This window comes from Protopterus annectens, chromosome 10.part0 (assembly GCF_019279795.1).
Source record: "Protopterus annectens isolate FY-2018-M chromosome 10.part0, PAN1.0, whole genome shotgun sequence".
Lineage (NCBI taxonomy): Eukaryota > Metazoa > Chordata > Ceratodontiformes > Protopteridae > Protopterus > Protopterus annectens.
In genome coordinates, this window is record NC_056744.1 from 1,763,888,618 (window position 1) to 1,763,913,617 (window position 25,000).

Genomic DNA, 25,000 nt, shown 5'->3' on the forward strand with positions numbered 1-25,000 from the left:
ACCTCTTTCTATCTGACTAAGCTTTTTTGTTTTTATGGATGAATTCTTGCCACCCAAGTAATGTAGATATCTAAAGGCAAGACGGTGTGGAATTGCACATCCATCAGTTTACAATAATATGTGAGCTAACAGTGACTGTTAAGAAAGTTTTACAACTGAATGTCTTTACTATGCCCCAAAATTACCAAGATAAAGTTTTAAAAAGTGGAATGCCAAAAAAAGTCCCCCTCTTTCTTGTAAGCGCATAGTGCTATCTGATCAGTTTTGTCTCCATCAAACCTACTCCTATAACACCTAAGTACACTTCAGAGATAAAAAAAAAACTGACTTGCTTTGTTCCCAGCCTTTATAATCCTTCCCCAGGACAGCCCAGCCCACCTCAACCCTCCTACTTATCCTGACCCCACCTGTTCATCACCGACCCCAGTAAAACCTGAGTCTGAGCGGACTTGCGTCGGATAAATGACGTTGTTACATCACAGAATATTTTAATTTGTAGCATATGACTGTTTGTAACTGGGATGGGTGTGTACTGTGACAGCGGTTAAGATGGCGACAATTCGTGTTCTTCAAGGTGGGGAGATTAACAACAAGTATTTGGAAGTGGAAGTAGCGCAGGGGCTTGATTTTACAGAGATGGAATGGCTGCTGCGTGCAACTTACAAGCACATCCAGAGCCGCTTATTTTATTTATTGAGAGAGCACTATACACACTCGAAGTTTTTGAAAAAGACAGTAATTATGTTTAGTCCGCCGCACTATCGGGTGACCTCATTGTTCGCTAAATCTTTTCACGGCTGGACGGATACAGCACATAGGTCCGATAACTTGGAGGACTTACGACGCGCTCTCCCTGTCTGTTCAGGTGCGAAGGCCGGACAGCGGATCCAGCGGCTGCATTCGGGATGGAATTATCCTTTGTTTGATCGTATGCATCGTGGGGTGTCATGCGAAGACACGCGCAACTGCCCGGAGTGCCGAAAAATTTATCAAAGCCTTCAACAATGTAAGGATTGGAGTTGGAATCTGCCTGATGTTTTACCTGAAAGACTGCATGAATACAACATGCTGGTAGGACTGAGCCCCCTTTCTTTCCTTCCGTTGTTCTCGCACGGTTATTTTACTTCACAACAGGAATGGCTGAGAACTGCGGAAGTGCCTTCTGGTAGAAAAGAGAAGGACTTGCTGAATCATCAGCGCTGCCATACCCGTGAAGAACAATTTAAAGTTGCAGTAGTGCTGAGCTGTGGACATCGTAGCGGCACAGACTTTCTAAACCTGTACTGGGATGTTGCTAGAAAGGAGAGCCCACCCTGTCCATGCTGTTTCAACAAGGATTTTGACAGCGCTTTATACTGTAAGGATACCGCTTCGGACTCTGCATGGACACCCCACACCAGGAGAAGTATAGAATGGATTGTAAATTTGGAAGGAAAGGTAACAGGGTTTAGAAATACGGTAGTTTTCCGTTATCGGGGCAACACTATGTTGTAACACACACACACACACACAATGATCGCACAGCTGTTGGCTCAGAAGTGCTTGTTTCGAAAGACCAAGAAACAGAGATGATGATGTATTTCGGCTTTTGCCCTTTAGAGGTCGCCACAGCGGAACTCCGGTCCGCTAATTATTGGTAGTTGACGTGCCGAGTTACTGTCCCTGACGCAAACCTTCAACGAAGGTACGCCCATTCACGCACGTCTCCACGCAGAAGACGCTCTCGATTTGAATCGAACCGGATACCGTCAAACTGTGAGGCGACAAGGCTACCGCAGCACCACCACCGCTCGATTCAATGTTGAGGCAAAACTAGGGTTACCACCTGTCCCACTTTGCAAGGGACAGTCTCTCTTTGGGCAGTTGTGTTCTGTAAACAAATTTAAAAAATTGCAAATGTCCTGAGATTTTAGGATAAAAATATTTCCTGTATTTTTTTTAATTGTTGCATAAAACAGTTTTTTTGTATCTAAAACACCTAATTGTTATAAGAAACAGAATAAGCAACTAAAATGCTACAAGAATAAGTTTTTTTATTTTGGCAAAAAAGTGAAGTTGTTTCAGAAAAGGTGGCAACCCTAGGCAAAACAGTATGCTCCTTAATTATCTCCCGGGCTGCGTGTCTTAACTTCCTGCTAAGACGGTAGCAAGTCCCGCCCACACCAAGCCTTCCACTTGTCATGACATGAATAAAGTAATTTAATGCGTTTATCGGAATGAATATTAATGTCCCTCTTATGCCGCACAATACGACAAGCGAATAAGTCAGACGACATTTAATAAACAGCTGCAAGGAATGGTTGTAATTGTAATCTCACCACTTATGGCCCAGTATGGCAGTCTATTTACTTGTTATATAGCGGGAAAAGCACTCGCAGTAAGCAAACCGTAATTGACTGCATTGTTGAAAAAAAGACTCCATAAATGAAAGGTTTAACACGTTTTATTACAGTTAAGACGTAGATGATGCCGCTTAACTTGGGAGTCATTCTTCTTTGGTGGTCCACATTTTCCATCGGGACTCTGTTTCCAAAGGAAGCAAAGCAATTCTGGGACTGTCAACTGTCGAAGCAAGGGGCTGGGGTGCAGAAGTAAGGAAAACATTACTGTAAGGAATGTACACTTCGAGCAAAGAGAGAGCAGGTCGGCTTGGTTAAACTACCTGTTGCTATTTATCTATATGTTTATCTATATATAAAAAAATGCAGGTACAGACATTTTACGGGTGGTGATGGGGGGGGGCAGTAATTGCTCAGTAAGTACAAGTAAAGGGAACGTAAAAGCGGGAATTTGTGAAACGCTGCCGTTGTGGCTTACAAAAATGTTGGCACTGATCTAAATGTTAGGAAGGCTACATCATTTCAACGTGAGACATTCCTCATTCCGATGGTACCTGTTGGACCCCATTTTCTGTGCACAGTTGACAGGAATGCTTCCGATGATAGATTTAAGCCCCAGTTTTGCTAAAAGCCAATCCTAAACGTTCGTGTGTTACAACAGTCACGGCTCCTTGTCTAGGGTTACCACCTGTCCCACTTTGCGAGGGACTGTTTGGGCAATTGTGTCCTGACAAAAAATTGTAAAAATGGCAAATGTCCTGAGATTTTAGGACAAATTATTTCCTATATTTTATGTATCTAAAATACCTAAATGTTATAAGAAACAGAATAAGCAACTAAAATGCTACAAGAACAAGCTTTTATTTTGGCAAGAAAGTTCTGTCCTTTGTACTGATCGTGGGTATGTGTCTGCCTGTAAAATCTTATTTTTGTACCAAAAATGTCCTGCTTTGGCCATTTGAAAAGGTGGCAACCCTATCCTTGTCCGCCCGACTACCATCCCGAAAAAAAAAAGCAGAAATATTTGCATATTTCGGCGAGACCTTTACGAAGAACAAGAAAGGAGCATCATTTTCTTCTGTTAAAGTTTGAGGAGATATTTCGGTAGGACTACGGATAGGGAAAGACCCGTTTCTCCTGGTCGCAATGTCGTTGCGATAATACATAAGTACTACCTTTTTTTTTTTTTTTTTTTCCTTCGCTTTTGCAGGGGGGGGGGCTCCTGCATCTCCCCCTGTAAATTTAATATACCAATTCCAAGATCGTACTACATTGAAGAAACAGGTTGTTCTTCTCTTTTCGGCTTTTCCTGGTTAGGGGTCGCCCCAGTGGAACTCCGGTCCGCTAATGATTGGCAGTAGATTTTTTTTTTTTTTTTTTACGGTGCCCGCCCCACCTTCAATGAAAGCACGCCCATTCACACATGTTTTTCGAGCACCACCCAGCCATGGGGAGACCATGCAGACTCCACACAGAAGGCGCTCCAGCCGAGAATCTAACAGGGGAACCTCTTGCTGTGAGGCGACAACGCTACCGCTGCACCACTGCGTATTATTGAGGAAACAGTTAAAGGAGTAAACAATGAATGTAATGTGGTCCTATCTCGCCTACATTCTTAACTGACTGGTTCGGAGCCAAAAATTTACTAGCTCGGAGTCTCTGGCTGGGCTAGCCCTAGTATCCCAAGATGCACCACGCCAAACCCCCAGATCTCGTTTGCCACTCGTAGTGTACAGACGTGGTCTCGAGCTTGGCTGTGGCCAAGTACCTTTATTTAAACTGTTTTTTAGCTTATTCTTAACTTTCTGTCAAAAGCTGTTCTTACAGTTATGTTGAGTGTATCCTGTGTTGTGCGACTTAGTTGAGTTAATTTTTAGTTTTTGTGGATATCCTTGTGTTTGACGGGCTAGGCCCGTTTAAGTTAGAGAGCCTTAGCCCTCTCCTGTGTCTGTTAAGTCTGTTGGGACTTTTAAGTTAGAGTCCCTTCCTCCTGCCTTTCTTATCTTGTGTGTGGTTTATTGTGTTTATCATGTCAGGCAAAGATCAGAAGGAGCATAAGTTTTCTGGTTTCAAAAAGTGCGCCAAATGTTCTTATAAGATGTCTTTAACAGATGGCCATGCCATCTGTGTGTATTGTTTGGGCACTATTCACTTGCAAGAATCTTGTAGTGTTTGTCACTCTTAGTTCTAGAGTCTTGCAAGAGAGGAAAAATAAATTGATTCTCAGGGGCCTTGTCAAACCTGCCTTTGAAGAAGCTGTGGAGTCTTCTTCCCCTAGTGGAAAATCTAAATCTAAACCAAAAAAGAGATCTCTGGATCCGTCTAGTTCCTCGGAGCCATCGGAGAAGATATTGAAGACGGCTCCACCTTCCTCGGCTCCATTGGCCTCGGAGCCTAGGAAAGGAATTCCTGTCTCTGAATTGGTCTTCTCGGCTCCATTGTTATCGGTGCCGCAGGAGGTTTCAGTGATGCTGGAGCCAGCTTCGGCTCCGATTATCTTGGAGCCGATTCGGATCCCTTCTGCTAGTCTAAACCTGGATCCTCTGGAAAAGATATCTCGACCACCTTCTGTGTCCTCCAGGTTGCCGGATTTGGATGTGGATAGGGTGGTGCAGAGGCTCCTTCAGGCGCCGGTGTTAGCCAGGTTATTTTCCATTCGGCCCAGTCGGCTCTGGAGCCAGTGTTAGCCAGGTTATTTTCTGTTCCAGCCCAGTCAGCTCCGGAGCCTTCCCTCTTGTCTGTTCCAATTGTTCCTCCTCCGAGCACCTCTGTGTCGGAGCCGAGGTGTTCTGCGTCGAGTGAGGTCCTGGGTTCAGCGCTGATACCCCGTTAGGCCTCTCTGCTCCGACCTCGGCTCCAACCTTTTCGATTCCATCTTCTGGTTTCGGCACTTGGATTTCCTCGGTCGGACCCGAGGGGGGATGCATCGGGGCTTCATCCCTTGGCTCCAAGTTTCCCTCTTGGTGCCTCGGCTAAGGGAACCCCGACTTCGATTGTGGTTTTGGAGACGGATCGGTCCTCCTGATTCCGGTGGACCTGCATTCGAGACCATGAGGAGCACACTGGCCAGGTCTTCAGTGACTTCACTCAAATCAGCCACTGCTTCCTTTGACACTGGGGCTGGAGCCTCTGACGCCAGCGAGGCTCGAAGGCCTGAGAATACTTCCATGCGTCGCCCCCAGCTTTCTGAGGGCCCTTCAGATTCGTCACCTGAGGAGCCTCCCAGAAAGAAGTTGTGCAAGAGGAAGCACGTTGACTCCCCTAATGAGTCCATCACTTCTGATACTGACCTCGATGACGCAGAGGGGTCCCCCAAGTCATCTTCCGATGTCTCATTCTCCGATATTCTGGAGATTTTAAGGCATAGAGGCGACTGGCCTTCCAAATCCCCATCTGAGGACGAGTTGGTCCTCCTCAAAGCCTTCGGAGCCTGACCTTCCGCCTCCTGGGTGTCTCCGCCCTTCGAGTTGTTAGACCTTATTTGTCGAAGGGTTTGGGAACACCCTGACTCCGTGGAACCGGTGCCCAGCCGCCCACAAGTTTCTGTCTGCACTCCCGGAGAAAGGGTTCCTAGCTAAAGGAGTTCCTGTAGATGCCATGGTGGTGGCGTCTGCCACTCTGCAAGAAATTGCAGAAGCTTCTGCTTCCGTTCATCCTCCTAACAAGGAGTCCAGGAGTATGGATCAGTATGGGAAGCGTACCCTGTCTTCAGCGACCTTTACTTTGCGGTCGTTGAACTATCTTTGCCACTTTACTAGGCTCCAAAGAGATCTCCTTAAGGAATTGGGAGATTACCCTGTTGGGTAACTTGCCTGAGGCGGTGAATCAGACTTAACGCCCAGTTGTCTACCCTTTCCTTTATTGTCAATTCGTCGATGAGGCTCATAGCAGCCAAAGGGGCGGGTAGGGCAGCTAGCTCAGGCGTAGCCCTCAGGAGGCAAGCCTGGATGCGCCTGTGTCACTTTGCGGAAGCCTTCAAGTCTTCCTTCACGGACGCCCCCTTCGATGGGTCCTCCCTCTTTGGACCCAAAGTGAAACTCACTCTCACCAGATGTGAGTAGGAGGGTAAGACTTTGTCTGCCATGGGGGCCTGTTTCTTACCTCCCTCTAGGCCTTATCCCAAGGCATGGAGGGGAGGCAAGATGTGGTTCAGGAAGTCTCAGAAGTCTTTCCCCGTCGATCATGGTGACCCCCCCCTTTCCAGGGGCAGAGGAGGGGGGAATTACTCTGGAAGGCACTGCCCTAGAGGCGGAGGAGGCCCCCGCAACTCAGGAGACCGTGAATCGTTTTGTGGATCCTCCTACCAGCGTCCCTGAGGGACTGCCCGACTGTGCTACTCTGGAGCCAGTCGGGGGGGGGGGCGTTTTTCGAGGCACCCTCAAGCCTGGGAAAGTATCACTCAGGATCAATGGGTGCTCCGAATAATTACTGGAGGTTACACCATTCCCTTTCTTACACCCCCTCCCCTATCCAGAAAAATCCCAGACATTCCACCCAGTCAGAGGGATCAAGCAGCGCTAGAGGTTTCAAAGCTGCTGGAAAAAGGAGTCATCCAACCAGTCCCCTCAGACCAGATTGGATCAGGAACTTACTCAGGATTATTTTTGGTGCCAAAAAGGACGGGGGACCTGAGGCCCATTCTGGACCTCAGCCCTTTAAACCGATTTGTACTGAAGTCCAAGTTCCGAATGGTCACTCTTCAGTCCATTCTCCCCTTATTGGAAAAAAGAGTATGGATGTGCTCCATCAATCTCAAGGATGCCTATTACCACATCAAGATAAACAAGGCATCCAGGAGTCGCCTACGCTTCTGGCTGGGAGCCAGTCACTACCAGTTTCGTGCTCTGCCTTTTGGTCTCACCACAGCCCCCAGGGTGTTTACCAAATGCTTAGCAGTGGTGACAGCTCATTTGAGACGTCAAGGATTCCAGGTTTTTCCTTATCTGGACGACTGGCTTCTGACCGCCCCCGCCAGGCATCTACTCGTTCGGGCCATGAAGGCTACCATCACATTGGGCCAATACCTAGGGATTATCTTCAATTGGGAAAAATCTGTGTTGCGGCCATCAGTGTGTTGCATTTATCGGCGCAGGGCTGGACTCCGTCCAAATGAGTCTTTCTCTCAACAGAATCTAAGTGCTACAGGCTCAAGTTTTAGCCTTACTACCCCTCAAAGTCCAAGTCAGACTTGCTCTTCAACTTCTAGGGTCCATGGTGGCTGCCATCATGCTAGTACTGCTAGCCAGGCTACATATGCGGATCCTCCAGTGGCTGGTCTCGGTCCAGTGGTTCTTTCAGGTGTTTCCTCTCTTATCCCATTCTCATCACGGAACAATGCTGACAAGATCTACGTTGGTGGCTTCAGTCATCCAATCTAGACATAGGGAGACCCCTGACCCCCCTGTCTCCTACCGCCACGGTGACCACGGACTCTTCCCAGATAGGTTGGGGTGGCCGTTATCTGGGCAGAACGGTCCAAGTCACATGGCCAGATCACGAGGTACATTTGCACATCAATGTCCTGGAAATGAGCAGTGCTTCTAGTGTTGCAAGCACTTCAGAGCTCTCTTCCCAAGGGGACGATTGCTGTTCTCTCTTGGCAGCATGTCAGTCGTGTGGTACCTAAACAAGCAGGGTGGAACCAGGTCCTATCCCCTTTGCAGAGAGGCCATGAGAGTGTGGAACTGGGCGGTGTCTTCCCAACGCTTTCTAGTGGCAACGCACATTCCGGGAAAGTCCATTGTGATAGCAGACAGGCTAAGCAGAACTATTCTGATGCCTCACTCACGAGTGGTCCTTGAACAACCAAGTCGCAACTCAGATTTTCTCCAGGTAGGGTCAAACTTGCTGCGATCTGTTTGCCAGCCCCCTCAATGCCAAGTACAGCAGGTACTTCACTCTAACCCCCCCCCCCGGGGGGAGTCACCCAGGGATGCTCTGGTCCACGATTGGCCCCCAGGTCTGCTCTATGCTTTCCCTCCGTTCCCTTTACTATCAAGAGCGATTCAGAAGGCAACTTCCTTGGGAAGCAAGATGATTCTTATCGCACCACACTGACCTTGTCAAGTTTGTTTCCCCTTTCTTCAGAAGTATACAGTGGACGGCCCTTGGACACTGGAGCCAGTACCAGACCTATTGACTCATCAGTCGGGTCAGTTCCATCCATCTGTACGCACCCTCAGGTTGACAGCTTGGCTGCTCCACTTCCATCCTTAGACTGCATTCCTTTTCACCTGAGGTGTTGCATATTCTGTCGTCCTCTCAAGTCTTCTACCAGAAAACTATACTCTAGCAAATGGAAAAGATTTGCTATCTGGGCTGAAGCACACAATCTAGATCCCTTCACAGCCCCCTTGTCGGCTGTGTTAGATTTTTTTTGGCTATGCTCTTCAAACAGGGTTCCGCTACCTCCACTATTAAGGTACAGCTGGCGGCCATTTCTAACTTTCACGTCTCTGATGAGCCTTCCCTTATGGGCCATAAACTTTGTAAAGCCTTCTTGAAAGGATCCTGGTTACTCCGTTCTCCATTTTCACAACCAGTTTTACCATGGGATTTAAGCTTGGTGCTTCAAACCTTAACTTCTACCCCCTTTGAACCGGCTGACACTTGTGAATTAAAATATTTGTTTTGGAAGACAGCTTTTCTGGTTGCCATTACTTCAGCCAAGAGGGTATCGGAGCTTCAGGCCCTTTCCATAAAGCCCCCTTATTTGGCCTTCCATAAGGATAGGGTTTCCTTGAGACTCAACCCCGCCTTCCTTCCTAAGGTGTCTTATACCTTTTGTCTTCACCAATCCATTGTTATTTCCAAACTTTTAAAATGAAGCGGAATTCAAATTCCACCAGTTGGATGTTCATAGACAACTAAGGTTTTATTTGCACTGGACACAACCCCACAGGAAATCGGATCAATTGTTTGTGTCCTTTTCAGAGAACAAGAATGGTAGCCCGGTGACTAAAGGTACTATTGCTAAATGGATTAAGGACTGTATCACCTTTACGCATCAGCAGGCAGAGTTTTACCTTTCCAAGTTGAGGCTCATTCTACCAGGGCTATGGCTGCATCAGTAGCTTATCATGCTAGGCTCTCCTTGGATGACATCTGTGCTGCGGCCACCTGGTCCTCTCCAAACACCTTTGTTTCTCATTACAAGCTTGATGTGCTGTCTAGAGACCGGGCTTCCTTTGGTTCCACGGTGCTCAGGAGTATTGTCAGTGAGCCTCTCAGAATCTAGGTGCTAGGGACGCTGTCTCGTCAGTTAAGAATGTAGGCGAGATAGGACCACATACTCACCATAACGTCAGATGTATGTAGTCCATCTCTCCTACATTCCTATGTACCCGCCCACCGTCCCCCGACCTGTTGGACTTAGAAGGGTCTAAGAACATAACCTCCTCTGAGGATGTTATTTTTTCTCTCCTCCTGCTTGTGTTATTTCTATGAGGTTGTGTATGTCACTGTGTTATATTGTTGGCAAACAAGATCTGGGGGTTTGGGTGTGGTGCATCTTGGGATACTAGGGCTAGCCTAGCCAATGAGAGACTTTGAGTTAGTAAATAGCGGCAGAGTCGGAGCCGATTCTCTGCTCCGAACCAGTCAGTTAAGAATGTAGACGAGATGGACCACATACATCTGACATTATGGTGAGTGCATAACTGTTGTACAACAACCCCCTCCCCCCATTAGTATTCCAAAACGTGCATGCTCAGCGTGCACATTGTAAATCAAAGACTTCTACTAATGGAAAAAGGTCCGGTAGCCCGGACCTTTTTCACTAGTAAAAGTCTTTTGTGGACAGCAACGGAGAATGGAAGAGCTCCGTTGCTGAATCTCGCTATCTTAACCAAGTTTAACATGGTGAGAGATCTTAAATATCTCCATTGCATTTTTTTTTAACATGGCGAAACTGCTTTAAAAATAAAAAGCAACAGAGAAAGGAAATCTCCGTTGCCTTTTTTTTAAAGCTATCTTGCTATGTTAAACTCCTTAACATAGCGAGACAAGTTTTTAAAAGCAACGAAGATCTTTCTTTCTCCATTGCTTCCACACACACAGTTCTGATGTACTGTGTAACCATACATATGCGCAGTACATCAGAACTGCCGCAGAATACTGGACAGCTGTGTAAGGGCAGCAAAGAGGCATTATACAATGCCATTATTTAAGAAAAGTAAGTATTTCTTAATGTCATTGTAAAATAGCAATAACCCACGCCTGGGTGTGGGTAATACTGGGCTTCACCCTCGTGACTAAACCACACCAACTGTGGGTAAATCCAGCATTACCCACACCCTGGCGTGGGTTGTTGCTTAAGTATTCATGCCATATTTTCATGACTGCAAACAGCGATGTGGCCCTTTCACCTGTCAATCACTGAGACCACACCCTTCTCTGCACAGAACGCCCTTAGAGGTACTACACTAATACAAAGCCATTTCCTTGACCATGAGGAATTTATACATTTCTTGCATGAAACACAGGAGGGTAGAATAATATTGGCTGGGGGCGTAAACTTGACAGACACAGACTGGAATAATATTGATTCAACAATGTTATAAGGAAATTATTCAGGGTATATTCAGGAACAACAGTTGCTTCAGATTGGAAAAAAAAAAACCCTACCAGGGGGCGGCAGAACATAAATAAACATTATTTGTTTTCCCATGTTGATTACTGTAACTTCAAGTCAGGTTTTACCATCATGCCTGACGTACAAAGCCATGTCCAACCCAGAATTAATGGACGTGCTCCACCTCAAAGTCCCTTAGAGCTACACGATCCAGGGACCTAAACCTCAGCACAAAAATAAATAGGACATGCTGAAGGGACAGATTCATTGAGGCTCCCCTCACTCTGGAATAGAATCCCAGTTCATATTAGACATAGCCCCTCGCTGACCCTCTTCAAGCGAAATCTGGACGCGTGGGTGGGAAGATCGCAAATTCACCCCTGGGATCTCTTCTGTGTCCCTGCTAGACAGAGGCACAGTAAACTAAACTAATCTTAAAAGGGTACCTTCTGTGACCTACTTTAGAGGCACAGTAGGCTAATCTAATAGGGAGGCGGAAGCCAAATACGCTCTGGCTAGGTTTATAAATGCCCTAGGGTAGATGGCTTAGTATCTACCTATGAACCTAAAATTGATATGCAGTTATCATGGGATTATAAAGGTTAATTTGTTGCTAGATAATTCTGCCAAACTGAAATCTAAGCTAGTGCACACGAGGTTAATTAGACTATAGGGAAGCAAAACAGTCACTATGTAAAACTAACTGGCGTGAGGTGTTCAGTGGGGAAAACTGCAGATGGAATGTGGAAAGTTTTGGAAGAGAAATTGAGTGCAAAAAATAAAATTTAACGTCGGGGGATATATTTCCATAAGAGCAAGATACCTGATTAAAATGGAAGAAAGGTCTAACTGCAACTTTGAAAACTGAAATAAACAAGCTGGACAAACAGATTAAGCATAGTGTGAGACAAGATCAAGAAAAATTTGGAGAAAATTTATATAACTATATTGAGTATAATGGGAAACCTTTTTATAGATGCATAACATGTGGAAGAGTAAAGACACAGATTAATAAACTGTGTAGATTCTAAAATTTATTCTCAGACACAGCAGATTATAGATATATTCACAAAATCTTATGCAAAACAGTTTGGCTCCACAAAAGGGATGATAACTTGTCCTACTGCCATCCAGGTATCGCCAGGTACTGGAATTTAAATTAGAGTATATTGAAAAAGAACTGCACAAACTGGATCCAAGCAAAGCACAGGGAGGAGACAGAATTAGTAACAATGACCTGAGAACACTTCAGCAAGAACTTATAGTACCATTATATAAAGAAGTTATGTACTCACCATAACGTTCCATGTGTGTTGCCCATCTCACCTTCATTCTTAACTGGTGGGTTCGGAACCGATCCTCTGTTCCAACTCGTCCATTTTTTTTTTACAAGCTTGGGGTCTTCGACTGGCTCGTGGCTATCCCTATCCCATCATGCCTTAGGAAAGCTCCTCAGAACTTGTTTGCTGATAATGTATAATAGTAAAAAATAATAGTAAAAAATAATTCAAACTTACCAGCAGAGAGGAAGGTTGGAGAACATATTTTTATCCAAACTTGACCACTCTGTCCTCCGCGAGACAAAGACTGGGGGAAGGAAGGTGGGATGTAAGAATGAAAGCAAGATGAGCAGCACACATGGAACATTATGGTGAGTATATAACTTTATTTATGTGATGTTGTCCTATCTTGTCTTCATTCTTAACTGGTGGAATGGTGTTCCTCGCACCAACTTTCTTGGGTGACTCACGGAAGAATAGTAGACCCAAAAGAGGTTCTGTTCCTGGAGGCCAAATCCACTTTGTAATGAGTGATAAAGGTATGAAGTTTTGCCCATGTTGCAGCAGCACAAATAGTGTCAATTGGTAGTCTAGACCAAAAGGCAGATGAGGCTGCTATTGCTCTTGTAGAATGACCCAACTTTAAAGGGTAGATCTTTATTGTGAGAATTGTATGTAAAAGTAATGCAATCTGAAAGCCATTTTGAAAGTGTAATCTTAGCTGCACTGTTTTTAGATTCAGAAAAGGAAACAAATAATTGGACAGATTTTCTGGGTCCCTAGTGGAAAATCTAAATCTAAACTAAAAAAAGAGATCTCTGGATCCTCGCCTAGTTCCTCGGAGCCATCGGAGAAGAAGATATTGAAGACTGACTCCACCTTCACACTCGGCTCCATTATTTTCAGGAGCCCAGGAAAGGAATTCCTGTCTCTGATTGGTCTTCGGCTCCATTGTTATCGGGTGCATGGAGACTTTCAGTGATGCTGGAGCCAGCTTCGTCTGATTATCTTGGAGCCGATTGGATCCCTTCTGCTAGTCTAAACCTGGATCCTCTGGAAAAGATATCTCGACCACCTTCTTGTGTCCTCCAGGTTGCCGGATTTGGATATTGGATAGGGTGGTGCAGAGATCTCCTTCAAAGGCGCCGTGTTAGCCAGGTTATTTTCCATTCATTGGTCGGGACTCTGGAGCCAGTGTTAGCCAAGGTTATTTTCTGTTTCCAGCCCAGTCAGCTCGAGCCTTCCCTCTTGTCTGTTCCAGGTGTTCCTCACTCCGTTAGCACTCTGTGGCCGAGCCAGGTGTTCTAACGTGCCAGTGAGGTACTGAGGTTCAGGGTCTGGTTGAAATACCCGCTAGGGCCTCTCTTGCTCAGGCCCACCGGCTCCCAACCTTTTCGATTCCATCTTCTGGTTTCGGCACTTGGATTTCCTCTGGTCGGACGAGGGGGATACATCCGGGGCTTCATCCCTTGGCTCCAAGTTTCCCTCTCTTGGTGCCTCGGCTAAGGGAACCCCGGGACTTGATTGTGGTTTTGGAGGCGGATCGGTCCTCCTGATTCCGGTGGACCTGCATTCTCGAGACCATGAGGGAGCACACTGGCCAGGTCTTCAGTGACTTCCTCTGGGGTCCAGCCACTGCTTCCTTTGACACTGGGGCTGGAGCCTCCTGGCGCCCAGCCAGGCTCAGAGGCCTGAGAATACTTCCATGAAGTCAGCCCCCAGCTTTCTAACAGAGGAGCCCTTCAGATTCTGCCACCTGAGGAGCCTCCCCAGAAAGAAGTTGTGCAAGAGGAAAGCACGCTTGACTCCCCCTAATGAGTCCATCACTTCTGATACTGACCACCGATGACGCAAGAGGGTCCCCAAGTCATCTTCCTCCGGGATGTCTCATTCTCCGATATTCTGGAGATTTTAAGGCATAGAAGCTGACTGGCCTCCAAATCCCCATCTGAGGGACGAGTTGGGGTCCTCCTCAAAGCCTTCGGAGCCTGACCTTCCGCCTCCTGGGTGTCTCTCGCCCTTCTCGAGTTGTTAGGACCTTATTTGTCGAAGGGTTTGGGAACCACCCTGACTCCTGATCAGGAGAACTGCAGTTGCCCAGCCGCCCACAAGTTTCTGTCTACTGTCACTCGGAGAAAGGGTTCCTAGCTAAAGGAGTTCCTGTAGATGCCATGGTGGTGGCGTCTGCCACTCTACAAGAAATTGCAGAAGCTTCTGCTTCCGTTCATCCTCCTAACAAAGGAGTCCAGGAGTATGGATCAGTATGGAAGGCGTACCCTGTCTTCAGCGACTTTACTTTGAGTGGATTATGAACTATCTTTGCCACTTTACTAGGCTCCCAAAGAGATCTCCTTAAGGAATTGGGAGATTACCCTGTTGGGTAACTTGCCTGAAGCGTGAATCAGACTTAGCCCAGTTGTCTACCCTTTCCTTTATTGTCAATTAGGTGATGAGGCTCACTTAGCAGCCAAAGGGTGGGGCAGCTTAGCTCAGGCGTAGCCCTCAGGAGTAAGCCTGGATCGCCTGTGTCACTTTTATGAAGCCTTCAAGTCTTCCTTCACGGGCCTTATCGATGGGTCCTCCCTCTTTGGACCCAAAGTGAAACTCACTCTCACCAGATGTGAGTAGGAGGGTAAGACTTTGTCTGCCATGGGGGCCTGTTCTTACCTCCCCTCTGGGCCTTATCCCAAGGCATGGAGGGAGGCAAGATGTGGTTCAGGAAGTCTCAGAAGTCTTTCCCCGTCGATCATGTAGTGACCCCCTTTCCAGGGGCAGAGGGAGGGGAATTACTCTGGAAGCACTGCCCTAGAGAGGAGGCCCCGCGAAGCTCAGGAGACAGTGAATCGCTTTGTGGATCCTCCTACCAGCGTCCCTGAGGGACTGCCCGACTGTGCTACTCTGGAGCCAGTCGGGGGGGGGGGCGTTTTTCGAGGCACCCTCAAGCCTGGGAAAGTATCACTCAGGATCAATGGGTGCTCGAATAATTACTGAGTTACACCATTCCCTTTCTTACACCCCTCCCCTATCCAGAAAATCCCAGACATTCCACCCAGTCCAGAGGGATCAAGCAGCTAGAGGTTTCAAAGCTGCTGGAAAAAGGAGTCATCCAACCAGTCCCCTCAGACCAGATTGGATCAGGAACTTACTCAGGATTATTTTTGGTGCCAAAAGGGGCCAGAGGACCTGAGGCCCATTCTGGACCTCAGCCCTTTTAAACCGATTTGTACTGAAGTCCAAGTTCGAATGGTCACTCTTCAGTCCATTCTCCCTTATTGGAAAAGAGTATGGATGTGCTCCATCAATCTCAAGGATGCCTATTACCACATCAAGATAAACAAGGCATCCAGAATTAAGCCACGCTTCAGCTTGGCTGGGAGCCAGTCACTACCAGTTTAGTGCTCTGCCTTTTGGTCTCACCACAGCCCCAGGGTGTTTACCAAATGCTTAGCAGTGGTGACAGCTCATTTGAGGCGTCAAGGATTCCAGGTTTTCCTTATCTGGCCGACTGGCTTGACCGCCCCGCCAGGCATCTACTCGTTCGGCCATGAAGGCTACCATCACATTGGGCCCAATACCTAGATTATCTTCCAATTGGGAAAAATCTGTGTTGCGGCCATCAGTGTGTTGCATTTATCGGGCCGGTAGCAGGGCTGGACTCGATCCAAATGAGTCTTTCTCTCAACAGAATCTAAGTGCTACAGGCTCAAGTTTTAGCCTTACTACCCCTCAAAGTCCAAGTCAGACTTGCTCTTCAACTTCTAGGGTCCATGGTGGCTGCCATCATGCTAGTACTGCTAGCCAGGCTACATATGCGGATCCTCCAGTGGCTGGTCTCGGTCCAGTGGTTCTTTCCAGGTGTTTCCTCTCTTATCCCATTCTCATCACGGAACAATGCTGACAAGATCTACGTTGGTGGCTTCAGTCATCCAATCTAGACATAGGGAGACCCCTGACCCCCCTGTCTCCTACCGCCACGGTGACCACGGACTCTTCCCAGATAGGTTGGGGTGGCCGTTATCTGGGCAGAACGGTCCAAGTCACATGGCCAGATCACGAGGTACATTTGCACATCAATGTCCTGGAAATGAGCAGTGCTTCTAGTGTTGCAAGCACTTCAGAGCTCTCTTCCCAAGGGGACGATTGCTGTTCTCTCTTGGCAGCATGTCAGTCGTGTGGTACCTAAACAAGCAGGGTGGAACCAGGTCCTATCCCCTTTGCAGAGGCCATGAGAGTGTGGAACTGGGCGGTGTCTTCCCAACAGCTTTCTAGTGGCAGCGCACATTCGGGAAAGTCCATTGTGATAGCAGACAGGCTAAGCAGAACTATTCTGATGCCTCACTCACGAGTGGTCAGTGAACAACCAAGTGCCATAGCTCAGATTTTCTCCAGGTAGGGTCAAACTTGCTAGATCTGTTTGCCAGCCCCTCAATGCCAAGTACAGCAGGTACTTCACTTAACCTCCTCACGAGGGAGTCACCCAAGGATGCTCTGGTCCGCGATTGGCCCCAGGTCTGCTCTATGCTTTCCCTCCGTTCCCTTTACTATCAAGAGGCGATTCAGAGGGCAACTTCCTTGGGAAGCAAGATGATTCTTAATAAGCACCACACTGACCTTGTCAAGTTTGTTTCCCCTTTCTTCAGAGTATACAGTGGGCTGGCCCTTGGACACTGGAGCCAGTACCAGACCTATTGACTCATCAGTCGGGTCAGTTCCATCCATCTGTCACGCACCCTCAGGTTGACAGCTTGGCTGCTCCACTTCCATCCTAGACTGCATTCCTTTTCACCTGAGGTGTTGCATATTCTGTCGTCCTCTCAAGTCTTCTACCAGAAAACTATACTCTAGCAAATGGAAAAGATTTGCTATCTGGGCTGAAGCACACAATCTAGATCCCTTCACAGCCCCTTGCCAGCTGTGTTAGATTTTGGCTATGCTCTTCAAACAGGGTTCCATGCTTTTCCACTATTAAGGTACAGCTGGCGCCATTTCTAACTTTCCGTCTCTGATGAGCCTTCCCTTATGGGCCATAAACTTTGTAAAGCCTTCTTGAAAGGATCCTGGTTACTCCGTTCTCCATTTCACAACCAGTTTTACCATGGGATTTAAGCTTGGTGCTTCAAACCTTAACTTCTACCCCTTTGAACCGGCTGACACTTGTGAATTAAAATATTTGTTTTGGAAGACAGCTTTTCTGGTTGCCATTACTTCAGCCAAGAGGGTATCGGAGCTTCAGGCCCTTTCCATAAAGCCCCCTTATTTGGCCTTCCATAAGGATAGGTTTCCTTGAGACTCAACCCGCCTTCCTTCCTAAGGTGTCTTATACCTTTTGTCTTCACCAATCCATTGTTATTTCCAAACTTTTTTAAAATGAGGCGAATTCAAATTCCACCAGTTGGATGTTCATAGACAACTAAGGTTTTTATTTGCACTGGACACAACCCACAGGAAATCCGGATCAATTGTTTGTGTCCTTTTCAGAGAACAAGAATGGTAGCCCGGTGACTAAAGGTACTATTGCTAAATGGATTAAGGACTGTATCACCTTTACGCATCAGCAGGCAGAGTTTTACCTTTCAAGTTGAGGCTCATTCTACCAGGGCTATGGCTGCATCAGTAGCTTATCATGCTAGGCTCTCCTTGGATGACATCTCTGCTCGCGGCCACCTGGTCCTCTCTCAAACACCTTTGTTTCTCATTACACGCTTGATTTGGTATCTAGAGTCCGCGCTTCCTTTCGTTCCACGGTGCTCAGGAGTATTGTCAGTGAGCCTCTCAGAATCTAGGTGCTAGGGACGCTGTCTCGTCAGTTAAGAATGTAGGCGAGATAGGACCACATACTCACCATAACGTCAGATGTATGTAGTCCATCTCTCCTACATTCCTATGTACCTTCCTTACCGTCCCCGACCTGTTGGACTTAGAAGGGTCTAAGAACATAACCTCCTCTGAGGATGTTATTTTTTCTCTCCTCCTGCTTGTGTTATTTCTATGAGGTTGTGTATGTCACTGTGTTATATTGTTGGCAAACAAGATCTGGGGGTTTGGGTGTGGTGCATCTTGGGATACTAGGGCTAGCCTAGCCAATGAGAGACTTTGAGTTAGTAAATAGCGGCAGAGTCGGAGCCGATTCTCTGCTCCGAACCAGTCAGTTAAGAATGTAGACGAGATGGACCACATACATCTGACATTATGGTGAGTGCATAACTGTTGTACAACAACCCCCTCCCCCCATTAGTATTCCAAAACGTGCATGCTCAGCGTGCACATTGTAAATCAAAGACTTCTACTAATGGAAAAAGGTCCGGTAGCCCGGACCTTTTTCACTAGTAAAAGTCTTTTGTGGACAACAATGGAGAATGGAAGAGCTCCGTTGCTGAATCTCGCTATCTTAACCAAGTTTAACATGGTGAGAGATCTTAAATATCTCCATTGCATTTTTTTTTAACATGGCGAAACTGCTTTAAAAATAAAAAGCAACAGAGAAAGGAAATCTCCGTTGCCTTTTTTTTAAAGCTATCTTGCTATGTTAAACTCCTTAACATAGCGAGACAAGTTTTTAAAAGCGAGCGAAAGATCTTTCTTTCTCCATTGCTTCCACACACACAGTTCTGATGTACTGTGTAACCATACATATCGCATGTACATCAGAACTGCATGAATACTGGACAGCTGTGTAAGGGCAGCAAAGAGGCATTATACAATGCCATTATTTAAAGAAAGTAAGTATTTCTTAATGTCATTTGTAAAATAGCAATAACTCCAAACGCCTGGGTGTGGGTAATACTGGGCTTCACCCTCATTGACTAAACCACACCAACTGTGGGTAAATCAGCATTACCCACACCCTGAAACGTGGGTTGTTTGTAAGCATTCATGCCATATTTTCATGACTGCAAACAGCGATGTGGCCCTTTCACCTGTCAATCACTGAGACCACACCCTTCTCTGCACAGAACGCCCTTAGAGGTACTACACTAATACAAAGCCATTTCCTTGACCATGAGGAATTTATACATTTCTTGCATGAAACACAGGAGGGTAGAATAATATTGGCTGGGGGCGTAAACTTGACAGACGAACACAGACTGAATAATATTGATTCAACAATGTTATAAGGAAATTATTCAGGGTATATTCAGGAACAACAGTTGCTTCAGATTGGAAAAAAAAAAACCCTACCAGGGGGCGGCAGAACATAAATAAACATTATTTGTTTTCCCATGTTGATTACTGTAACTTCAAGTCAGGTTTTACCATCATGCCTGACGTACAAAGCCATGTCCAACCCAGAATTAATGGGCGTGCTCCACCTCAAAGTCCCTTAGAGGCTACACTCTGATCCAGGGACCTAAACCTCAGCACAAAAATAAATAGGACATGCTGAAGGGACAGATTCATTGAGGCTCCCCTCACTCTGGAATAGAATCCCAGTTCATATTAGACATAGCCCCTCGCTGACCCTCTTCAAAGAAATCTGGACGCGTGGGTGGGAAGATCGCAAATTCACCCCTGGGATCTCTTCTGTGTCCCTGCTAGACAGAGGCACAGTAAACTAAACTAATCTTAAAAGGGTACCTTCTGTGACCTACTTTAGAGGCACAGTAGCCTAATCTAATAGGGAGGTGAGCCAAATGCATCTCTGGCTAGGTTTTATAAATGCCCTAGGGTAGATGGCTTAGTATCTACCTATGAACCTAAAATTGATATGCAGTTATCATGGGATTATAAAGGTTAATTTGTTGCTAGATAATTCTGCCAAACTGAAATCTAAGCTAGTGCACACGAGGTTAATTAGACTATAGGAAGCAAAACAGTCACTATGTAAAACTAACTGGTGAGGTGTTCAGTGGGGGGAGAAAACTGCAGATGGAATGTGGAAGAAGTTTTGGAAGAGAAATTGAGTGCAAAAATAAAATTTAGCGTCGGGGGATATATTTCCATAAGAGCAAGATACCTGATTAAAATGGAAGAAAGGTCTAACTGCAACTTTGAAAACTGAAATAAACAAGCTGGACAAACAGATTAAGCATAGTGTGAGCCAAGATCGAGAAAAATTTGGAGAAAATTTATATAACTATATTGAGTATAATGGGAAACCTTTTATAGATGCATAACATGTGGAAGAGTAAAGACACAGATTAATAAACTGTGTAGATTCTAAAATTTATTCTCAGACACAGCAGATTATAGATATATTCACAAAATCTTATGCAAAACAGTTTGGCTCCACAAAAGGGATGATAACTTGTCCTACTGCCATCCAGGTATCGCCAGGTACTGGAATTTAGAATTAGAGTATATTGAAAAGAACTGCACAAACTGGATCCAAGCAAAGCACAGGAGGAGACAGAATTAGTAACAATGACCTGAGAACACTTCAGCAAGAACTTATAGTACCATTATATAAAGAAGTTATGTACTCACCATAGCGTTCCATGTGTGTTGCCCATCTCACCTTCATTCTTAACTGGTGGGTTCGAACCGATCCTCTGTTCCAACTCGTCCATTTTTTTTTACAAGCAGGGTCTTGACTGGCTAAGTGGCTATCCCTATCCCATCATGCCTTAGGAAAGCTCCTCAGAACTTGTTTGCTGATAATGTATAATAGTAAAAATAATAGTAAAAATAATTCAAACTTACCAGCAGAGAGGAAGGTTGGAGAACATATTTTTATCCAAACTTGACCACTCTCTGTCCTCCTCTTGAGACAAAGACTGGGGGAAGGAAGGTGGGATGTAAGAATGAAAGCAAGATGAGCAGCACACATGGAACATTATAGTAGTATATAACTATTTATGTGATGTTGTCCTATCTTGTCTTCATTCTTAACTGGTGGAATGGTGTTCCTCGCACCAACTTTCTTAGGTGACTCACTTGGGAAGAATAGTAGACCCAAAGAGGTTCTGTTCCTGGAGGCCAAATCCACTTTGTAATGAGTGATAAGGTGTGAAGTTTGCCCATGTTGCAGCAGCACAAATAGTGTCAATTGGTAGTCTAGACCAAAAGGCAGATGAGGCTGCTATTGCTCTTGTAGAATGACCCAACTTTAAAGGGTAGATCTTTATTGTGAGAATTGTATGTAAAAGTAATGCAATCTGAAAGCCATTTTGAAAGTGTAATCTTAGCTGCACTGTTTTTAGATTCAGAAAAGGAAACAAATAATTGGACAGATTTTCTGGGTCCTTTGTTCTGTGCAAGTAGAAGCGTAATTGTGTATGTATGTCCAGTTGATGTAGTGCATATTCCACACTGCTACCATAGTTAGAAAAAAAGTTAGTTCTATGGACTGATTTAAATTAGACTGAGCATACTTTTGGTAGGAAGGATGGGTTTGCTCAAAGGGAGACACTGTCTTCTTGGAAAGGCATATAAGGGGGCTGTATCGATAAAGCTTGTAACTCTGCCATCACGTCTACTAGAAGAGTTTCAATCAAGAGAATTGTTTTCCATGTCAAGAACTTTAGATCACAGGATGATGCAGGTTTAAATGGGAGAATCAAACAGAATAGAACAAAGTTTAGGTCTCATGGTGACAAAGGGGTCTTAATGGGTGGACTTAATAAAAAAGTGCCCTTTAGAAAAGCTTTACATAATCTGTGAAACCTCAGACTTGGGGCCCAAATCATTTGCATGAAAATTTAGATATTACTGCCAACTGAGCTGGAATGGTAGCTGCAGCTGCACAGTTTTGTCAAAAATTCAAGAATGGAACCTATGGGAGCGGAAAAGGGATCAGCGTGATTACTTGGCGCCCAAGAAAAAAAAAATCTTGTTACTGTTGTGTAGTCTCCTCGAAGCTTTATGGGATAAGAGCAAGATATGCTTCACAGATAAGGAAAAGTTAGTGAGCCCAACTATATTTTGAATCGGAACAGCCAAGCTGTCAATTTGAGAGTTTGGAGAGAGGGATGGAGCATCCCTGACATGAGTCAGAAGGTCGGGAACTGGATCCAGAACCAACGGCCAAAGGAAGGGGTACCAGATTTGACGAGGCCAGTATGGGGCAACGAGAATCAAATTGCTTCCCAATGAGCTGGCTTTCTGAAGAACCTTTGGTATCGGGGGGGGGGGGGCACAGAGGAGACCCGAGGGCCAGTCGTGTACAAGTGCATCCCTTGGTGACTTCCCCCGGAAGGGGGATTAGGATAAAGTAGCTGCTACATTTGCATTCAGGGACATGGCAAAAAGTCACAGCAAGGCTGGCTCCATTTGTGAAAAATCATTCCTGCTACCTCCAGTTTTAGGGACCACTCGTGAGGCATCAGAATTGCTCTGCTTAGTTTGTCTGCTATCACATTGGATTTGCCTGGGATGTGCATTGCTGTCAAAGCATTGGGAGGAGGTTGCCCATTGCCATACTCTCAGGGCCTCTTGACACAAGGATTAGGACCTGGTTCCTCCTTGTTTTGTTTATATACCAAACAGCTGACATATTGTCAGTCTGTATTGCAGTAGTTCTTTGCGAACCATGGCTTTTGCTGTAACAGGCAACTGAGTAAATGTAAGGAAAATCCTACTAGGACAGCTACTTTGGGGTTAATCAGAATCTCTAATTGTTGGCAGGTGTGTACCCAAGAAGACTGAATGCTGTAGTTAAATCAAAAGGTGCTTCAACAAAGTTAGTTTAAGGGTGTGCACACTTCCAGCTTATTGTACATTTTTTATTTTTCATATTTTTCCCCTGACAGATTTATGTTTTTCAATTGAATTGTACAGGTTATAGGTCACATTAAAGGTGAATAAGTTTTTAAATTATTTTTTTGTGGTCTCATTTTTATATCACAAAAACCTGCCATTCTAACAGGGGTGTGTATACTTTTTATACCCACTGTACATTAGACCCAAACATAAGTATCTGATAACAATATGGAAACCCTATAAGCAAACAAGCATGAGTAAACTTTAGTACAGCAGAAATATACCAAGGGCATCTATGGATTTGAACATTTAATTATTATTAAACTAAAATATCTAAACCTGTACAGTGTCTTACAGATATCCAAGAGGAGACCTTATTCGGGTATATAGGGCATTTAGGGACAACTACCTCTGGGAATGTTTGTGTTTATCAAAAAGTGCTAAAGAATCATCAGACAACCTATGTAGGAGATTCTGTAGGAATGAGAAGTGTACTAATTGGCTCTCTGACAGAGTAGCCGATGCATGGAACAGACTACAAAATTACATTAAAGCAAGTACTAGTTCAGGTCTTTTTAAGAACCGCCTGGACACTTACTATGGGAACAAGTATTTTGGTATATTGGCAAGCTAGGAGGGCATTAATGCTAGTGCTTGAAATATTTGTATGCATCTCCCGTTTATTCCCTAACTTCAGTTAGTGTTGCTTGTCTTATTATTTATATCTTTATTACATTATCACTTAAGACATGAATATACATAAATTTAATGGTAAGAAACAATAATTTTTCCTGCATATTTAGTCCACTATTACATAAATTCCGCTCATTCCTCAAATAAAAATTATCCCCCTTCCCCAACTCACTCTAAAGCAAATGTAGATTCCACAGCCTCCCCTGAACTCTACTTCAGCACTCCACTTCATATCTACACTACTGTCGGGGGGGGGGGATGTCCACCCAAACTCAGGGCCCAACAACACCTGTACATACCATCCCTGTAAAGTGTCTATGCACTAATGAACACTCTCCTGACACAGAAACCTGGCTCAAACCTCACATCTTGGAGAGAATTTCTCCTGCCCCCTCCTCCCCCCGGGTTACAACATCTTCGACTTGACAGACCTAAAAAAGAAAGGAGGAGGTGTTGCCCTACTTTACTCCCAACACTTCAGTCTCCATCCTTTAGCAAATGTATCCCCTCAGTTTCTACCAGAACTACTGACTCTGAACTGCAAATTAAATGACTGTAAAACACTAACCCTTGCAGTAAGTTATATACCCCTCCCTGTATTAGAACACCTACTGTCTTGATTCATACACAGTATACCCCATAAAACTGTTCTGCTAGGGAAGGTCAATATTAACTGACTATCCATTTTCTCTAACTCCCCTAGCTCTAGCATAAATCTTCATGGTTACTTATAACTCGCCACCCCTACACACTTCAGTAAACCTGCCAATGCAATCCTGCATCCTGGTAACTCCACCGCACTTAATCCCTGTCCTAATAACAGTGCCCCCTTCCCCAGAAACCGCTACCCTCCCCAGAAACCGCTACCCTTTTCATTTCCTATTTCGCTGACGCAATCAGTAAACTAAAACAAACCTCTAACCAGACACTTGACTCCGCCAACCTTTTAGACCCCCCTTCATCCTCAAACAGCCTCCTCTTTGCAACCTGTACCCAATAGCTATATAAGACACCACCTTCTCAAGCTTAAAGCATGCTCTCCTTCCGTGGACAACCTTCATTTTTCCTCAGACTAGCTGCTAACTCCTTAGCCTATCCCATCTCTGTATAATCTATAAGCGAATCCACTGTACCCTTCCTATGGAAACAAGTTGTATACCATACCTGTCCACAAGGGTGGCAGTTCCACAGAACTGTCTAACTTCCAGTCTATAGCAATATTGCCCCACCCCCCCAGACATTTAGAAAAATGTGTACATAAGCAACTGATGGCCTACTTACTCAAAAATCTACTTACAAATACACAAAATGGTTTCTGCCCAAACCACAGCACTGTTACTGCTCTCATCTCCTTCCCCAACTTTATCTCTCTTGCTAGAGATAAACTCGTACCATGTCTCCTGACCTCTCCAAAGCACTCAACACCATCTCTCACCCTATGTTACCACACGTTTTGGGCACAACCTTTTCAGTGCTAC

General features: G+C 45.3%; 1 protein-coding gene across 1 annotated transcript in view; it reads left to right on the forward strand.

Moving 5' to 3' along the window:
- The first annotated feature begins 443 nt into the window (after nt 1-443).
- LOC122814478 overlaps nt 444-25,000 on the forward strand; it is a 177,718-nt gene continuing 153,161 nt past the window's right edge. The window contains exon 1 of the mRNA XM_044087057.1: nt 444-1,437. Within this exon, the coding sequence (XP_043942992.1) occupies nt 550-1,437 (888 nt within the window). The 5' untranslated portion in view covers nt 444-549. The remainder of the gene's footprint in view (nt 1,438-25,000) is intronic.